At 34.7% G+C, this 6254-nt stretch overlaps 1 protein-coding gene across 1 annotated transcript; it reads right to left on the minus strand.

Moving 5' to 3' along the window:
• Positions 1-2050: 2050 nt before the first annotated feature.
• Positions 2051-5277, minus strand: LOC137194750 (uncharacterized). Its single transcript, XM_067606878.1, has 3 exons — positions 4669-5277; positions 2874-3179; positions 2051-2756 (listed from the first exon to the last, which is right to left on the minus strand). The coding sequence occupies exons 1-3, from the start codon at positions 4805-4807 to the stop codon at positions 2482-2484; spliced, it is 720 nt and encodes a 239-aa protein (XP_067462979.1). The 5' UTR covers positions 4808-5277; the 3' UTR covers positions 2051-2481.
• Positions 5278-6254: the final 977 nt, after the last annotated feature.

Here is a 6254-nt window from a genome sequence, read left to right on the forward strand (position 1 = left end):
TCCCTATGAAGTGAACTAAATGTATTTCAAATATAAAATACGTCATCAGCTTTACTAGTAAAATCTAAATCTGAAAAGTAACTAGTACTTATAGCTGTGAAGTAAATGTAGTGGAGTAGAAAGTAAAATATCTCCCTCTGAAATGTAGTGGAGTGGACGTATAAAGAAGCATAAAATGGAAATACTCATGTAAAATACCTCACAATTGTAGTTAATTACATTCCTCCCCTGCTGTAAAGTGCACCTTTGCTAAAAACAAAAAAGAAAAAGTGACAAGACCTCCAGATGTGTGGCCTTTATTGGTGGCTGGGCTCAGTTTGACTGTGTGGGTGGAGGGCTCAGTGGAAAAAAGGTTTACAGACAACAAGAGAAAAGACCCACATGACAAATGAGAGGGAGGGAAGTTCATGAGTGTACAGCAGCAGGTATGAATCTGTTCTCGGCGGTTATTAGGACTCATATAAAACTGTTGACAGCGAATCAACACTTCCTTTCCTGCAGCAGACGGGCCGTGTGGGTTTCTGCTCAGCAGCCTCCACACTGTTCGCTGTGGTTTTTCACTTTACACAATGACGGTTACAACCATCGACTCTGGTTAAAGAATCATTCCAGGAACTTCAGTATGAATTCAGCGCTCGCTGTCTCAGTTTTAATCTGTGTTATTAATGTGTGAGAGAAGCAGCTCAAATCCTAAACTCAGAGCTGAGAAACTGACATCATTAAATCAAGGGAGACGTTCAAACTCCTGCAGTCTGCTCAGGTCCCACAGTCTGTACTGAGTTCACAAATACATTACTCAATAAGTTTAAACAAATAGATCAAAATAAAATGGTTGAAATTGTGATTGAGGTGTTGAACATCCTAATAATAATAATAATGATAATAAATGCATGACTCATAGAAAAGAAAGCAGAAATAGATTTTGATACAAAGAACCCAACTTAAATCATATTATTTAAAATATTTTGAGTGAATACATCTATTCCTATTCATTAAAAATATAAGTGCACATATACACATATACATATGTTGGTGTGAACCAAGTTCATTTTCTCACATATTCCAGCTTAATTATAATAAATGATTGATTGAATAACAAAACCCAAATTAATAATACTATAAATATTTTATAAAATTACATGTACTAATTCAATAATTAATATATATATTTTAATAATAAAGATTTTATATTTAATAGTTGTATTACTTTATTGTTCCTGTTTGTTTTACTATCAGTTTCTATTATGAAGTTGTTTTTGCTAATACAACAAACCAATTTTTAAATTGTGGTGTTTCTGAAATCTTTCATATTCTTCTAAATTGAAGTTTTTGACTGCCGAGTGTTTAAATTTACAATGTTAGAATATTTATAACATCCACTTCTCTCTGCGACGTTTAAAAAACTACACCCTACATTTGTTATCATCAATCAGAGCAGTAGAATTAATAAATAATCTTAATTTTCTTATAATCATATTATATGGAAATGTACCAATCGATTTTGTCTTGATAAAACTGCAAGAACTGATCAGTATTTTGGTGATTTAGAAAAAAATTAAAAAACACACCCATCATTTTGACAACATTCAGGCTTCAGTGCAGACTAATGAAGCCGCTGTGTGATCGTTTTTATTGCAGCTGTAGCTTCAAAGCAGCTCTCTGCTGTTTCGTCATGTGTGTAAACAACAGTGTCTTCAGCATAGAGTTGTACATTCACACTTAAACAATTATAAAAGATGATCAATACACAAGCTAAATAATGAGGGGACCCATCACCGAACTTGTTGGCACACCACACCTACTTGCTTATGTTTAATAACTTTATGTTTATGTTTACTTGTCTTTACTTTGTTGTTTCCGTTTAGCTGTAAGCTTTTCTTTGTATCTTCCTGTACATTTGTTTTTAGCACTATGTGAAAGTTTACTGAGATCTACTGACGACAAGAGTCAAATTACTTGTATGTTTCAAACTTGGCTAATTTACTGGATTCTGTGTCTGATTATGTGTATTATGTGAAGCCAAAGTCAAATCAATGAAAATATGGATGACTATAAATGACAAAAACTGTGATGTTTCAGTTTATTGAGAATGTTACTCTGAATGACTTTGATAAACCTGCCACCCTCTGCATAATGAATTAAAAAGAAAATACACAAGAAAGAAATATTATAAGCACTTAAATATCTACCAGGTAACTAATGATTCAACTTCATTTTACACTATTATACAAGTCATGATTAAAAGTGGAATTAAACTGGAGCATCAAGATATTAATGTTCTACAGAATTTACACTTAGTAACTGCAAATATACTGTGTTTGTGTGCGTGTGTGTATTTATAGTTTTAGGACAACTGTGTCTTAAACATAAATTTACAACCAACCACAACACATCATAAGTGACATTTCTGAACACTGATCAAAGTGATTGATGAGATGAACTGATGAGATGTGATGGTGAGAAAAGGCGAGCAGAAAACAATCAGTCAGCATGTGTGCAGTTGGTGGACGGTCCCTTGTTTCTGAGGATCATCAGCAGAGAGAGTCCACAGCAGTACACCAGACTCTTCACTATCAGCACTGTGTACAGCACACAGAGCAGCTTCACCTTGTACTGAGACGGGACAAGAGCTGCTGGTGGAGCTGCTGGTGGATCTGCTGGTGGATCTGCTGGTGGATCTGCTGATGGAGCTGGTGTTGGAGTTGCTGGTGGAGCTGCAGTTGAAGCTGATGTTGGTGAATGAAGAGTAGAAATATCTGAAACAGAAAAAAAAGTTAAAAACAAATGTCAGTACTCTGCTACTTCGCTCTCTCTGACAGCATCTCCAGATGAAGCTGAATCACTGCTGAACACAGTCACCAAGCCTTCATTACCTTGTTCTGTTTGGGCCCTCACTGTGCCCCCTTCGTGCTTGACATAGCAGCGGTATTTATATGTGCTCTTCTCTTGCTGATGGAGCAGCAGGATGGAGGCAGTGTGTTTCTGCTCTCTGAGCTCCAGCTGCTCTCCCTCAGCAGGGGGCAGATCCTCCAGCCGGCCGTTCTTCTTCTGTCTTTTCCAGGAGAACTGGACCAGAGGAGGAGACATGGCTGAGGCCAGACACAGCAGGGAGCTCTTCCCCTCCAGGTGGGCTGCTGGGTACACGCTCACCACGGGCTTCACTACCTGCTCAACAGCAGCTTGACAGCAGCAACAAGCAGCACAGACACACATTCACACAGTCAACAGCAGCTTACAGCACTGCACTGCATTCAATCTGATCCTGGAAACTACATGATCACTAAACTACTCATCAATACACCACAAACATCATCTACACTGATACATATTTTCATATATATCTTCATCTAGATAAAAGTTAAAGAAAAAAATGAAAAGATGACAACACAGAGTTCTGTTCATTAATATTTAAATTGTTACATATAATTCATAAAAAAACAATATAATATAAAATATAATAAAATTACATTTGCAGAATGCAGAATATTAACCATCATCATAAAATAGAAATAAATTGTGTTTCCTATATTTTATGATATATATCACTAAACTTTATGCCATGCTTCATCATACATGAGATTGAAAAACTATACATTTGCACAGCAATACATATGTACAGTATATTGATATATAAATGTATCAATCAGTTTTCTTTAAAATGCAGAATCACCATGCAGCATGGTCCCAATACATTTACAATAAAATAATAATAACATAAAATAAAACAAACACATTAAAAACACACACACATATATATATATATAAACTGGTATCACCACATACATGTCTGCAGATAAATAACCAGAAATAACACAACAAAGATGACAAAGATAATCCAGTAATACATAGTTTGTCCACCAGACAGCACTAACAAGTTTTCAGCTGTAAAATATCCTGCTTATTTCACACTTTGCTCACAATTCTTTTATGATAATAATTAAAAAAATCAAATATAGATGTTGGTATGGCCTCCAATTTTTAACATTAGTCAAGCTGCATTTTATATCATATTAAATATATCTTATAAAACACAACATATTTACCTCCATAAATACCATAACACCATAGACCATAATATATCCATAATAAAATACAATATATAAGTCCTAATTTGCTGACATTAAATCTGTATTCATACTTTGTACTTTCTGACCATGTTGATGAAATTAGTGATTGTAGTTTCCACTGAAATGTAGTAAATGAAATGACGGACTGAGACTGAGAGCTTAATGAAATCAACTCTGAATCTGTATGAGACTGAAGAATCCTGCTCATCAATGAAATTTACTTAAATTATCTCAAGATTGTGTATAAAAAGTCAACAGATGATCAGAGCAGGAAAATCTTCAACAATCATTCATCTAGAATTTAATTTCTTTCAGGAGAGAGAGAAGAAGTTTCATTGAACAGCAGCTGATGAGAATACAGAATGAAATTAGAATATCAGTGCTGAGTTTCTCTGAGTATTTGGAAGAGTTTAAAGATTTTACTTTCCAAGAAACATATGAAGACAAACTCCTTTCTGATGCTTATTTAATGATAGAATGGTTGCACAATGAATTCTCTAATTATTATGGAAAATGAATGTGTAAATCCTCAAGCAGCAGAAAATAAACTTAAGAACTTTTACAATAAAACAACTGAAGGAAAATGAAAGTTTAGTCTTACCTGTTACAAACAGTTTAGTGCCAGAGCCAAAGATGAGGTAGTCATCAGCTCCCACAGTGAATGTGACTGTGACAAAAACCTGTCTGCTGTTGAATGTGTCAGCTGAGGCGAATAAATCCAAATTATTAACCAGTATCATATTTCATCTCCATGATGTGTTTCTCTAATGTTCATATCAACATGACTGTCTCTTCTTTTGTTGTATTTCTCTTTATTTCAGCCTACTGAGGTAGAGAGAGGCGGGATCCTGCTACATTTCTAATCAGTCCAATACATGACACATGTTGTCTGTCAGTTTAATAAAATTTGATTTTACACCGGGATCAGTAGCTGTGAAAAAATAGAAAAATAACATAAATATGTAATGTGAAATTCAGCCGGTCTGTAGCCTGAGTGTCCTAGACACTCAGTGTGACAAAAGTGTCCTCCATAAAAGTCAAAATACTCTTCCTGACTTGTACTTTATCCTCAGACTGTCATTTGAAGTTAGAATCCTTTAGATTTTGGTCCTTGTTGATAACTTGTGTTTACTGTTGGTAACAGCCAGTGTGTTATAATAATACATCTACTGGAGCTTTGACAGAAAAGCCTTATCGACCACTGGGGGCAGCAAACACATCTCATCATGAATGAATGAATGAATGAATGAATGAATGAATGAATGAATGAATGAATGAATGAATGAATGAATGAACTTCATTTATATAGCACCTTTCATGCACAGAATGCAGCTCAAAGTGCTTTAAAAAACCCCGAAAAAGACGTGTTTAAAACTGTACACATACACAAGGAGGAAAGGAGAAAATCAGAACAATGAGTATTACTGTTCATAAAATACCATTTACATGGTTTCTTTGGAAAGAAAGTGGGGACAGTACATATGAAAAAGTCATTAAATAAAAATTAGAGAAAATCATAAAAGATTAAAACAGACAACTACAACAGCATATTAGGGCCATCATAGGTTAAAAAAAAGTAACGGAGCTCAGGGAGGGAGGGTAATATTCTGAGGAAAAAAATCAGAATTTTCAAGATTAAAGTCTTAAATTTACGAGAAAAAAATTTGAATACTCTCTGAGACTATAAAGTCATACGTTTATAAGAAAAAGTGTGTTTGAATAAAATAGAATAGTGATTGATGATCTATCGTATTTCTTTATCACAAATATCATTTGAATTGGCCGTAGATGTAACCAGTGATATTCTTACATCTGTCCATTGCGTTGTAGTTTTTGATGCATAAAAGCCATCACCATCATCCAAATCACTATGTTGTTTTCTTCTGAATAGACTCAGTTCACAGGAATGTCTCTTCAAAGTCAGGATACTTCTGATAATATGGTGATGCTGGGCTAAAATTATGAGTATTTCCTTGTTGCTAAATCCAATTGCAAAGTATAATTTGATTAGGTCATCTACTGCAGCATTGTTTCTCAACCCGTGGACTGCCGACCCCTAGTGGTATGTGGTGTAATTGCAAGGACTCTGTCAAACAATACAATATATATTTTAAAAAGATGCTATGGCCCTTATAGACATAGTCTATATATCCTCAAATAGTGACCCGAGCCTTTATTTACCTCAAC

Source organism: Thunnus thynnus, chromosome 12, assembly GCF_963924715.1.
Source record: "Thunnus thynnus chromosome 12, fThuThy2.1, whole genome shotgun sequence".
NCBI lineage: Eukaryota > Metazoa > Chordata > Actinopteri > Scombriformes > Scombridae > Thunnus > Thunnus thynnus.

Bases quoted from the DNA above. Each gene is read 5' to 3' on its own strand.
- LOC137194750 (XM_067606878.1), bottom strand. From the start codon at position 4,807: ATGATACTGGTTAATAATTTGGATTTATTCGCCTCAGCTGACACATTC. The intron at 3,180-4,668 runs GTAAGACTAAAC...GCTGCTGTCAAG, and splicing joins CACTAAACTGTTTGTAACAG to CTGCTGTTGAGCAGGTAGTG. The intron at 2,757-2,873 runs GTAATGAAGGCT...TTTCTGTTTCAG, and splicing joins GAGGGCCCAAACAGAACAAG to ATATTTCTACTCTTCATTCA.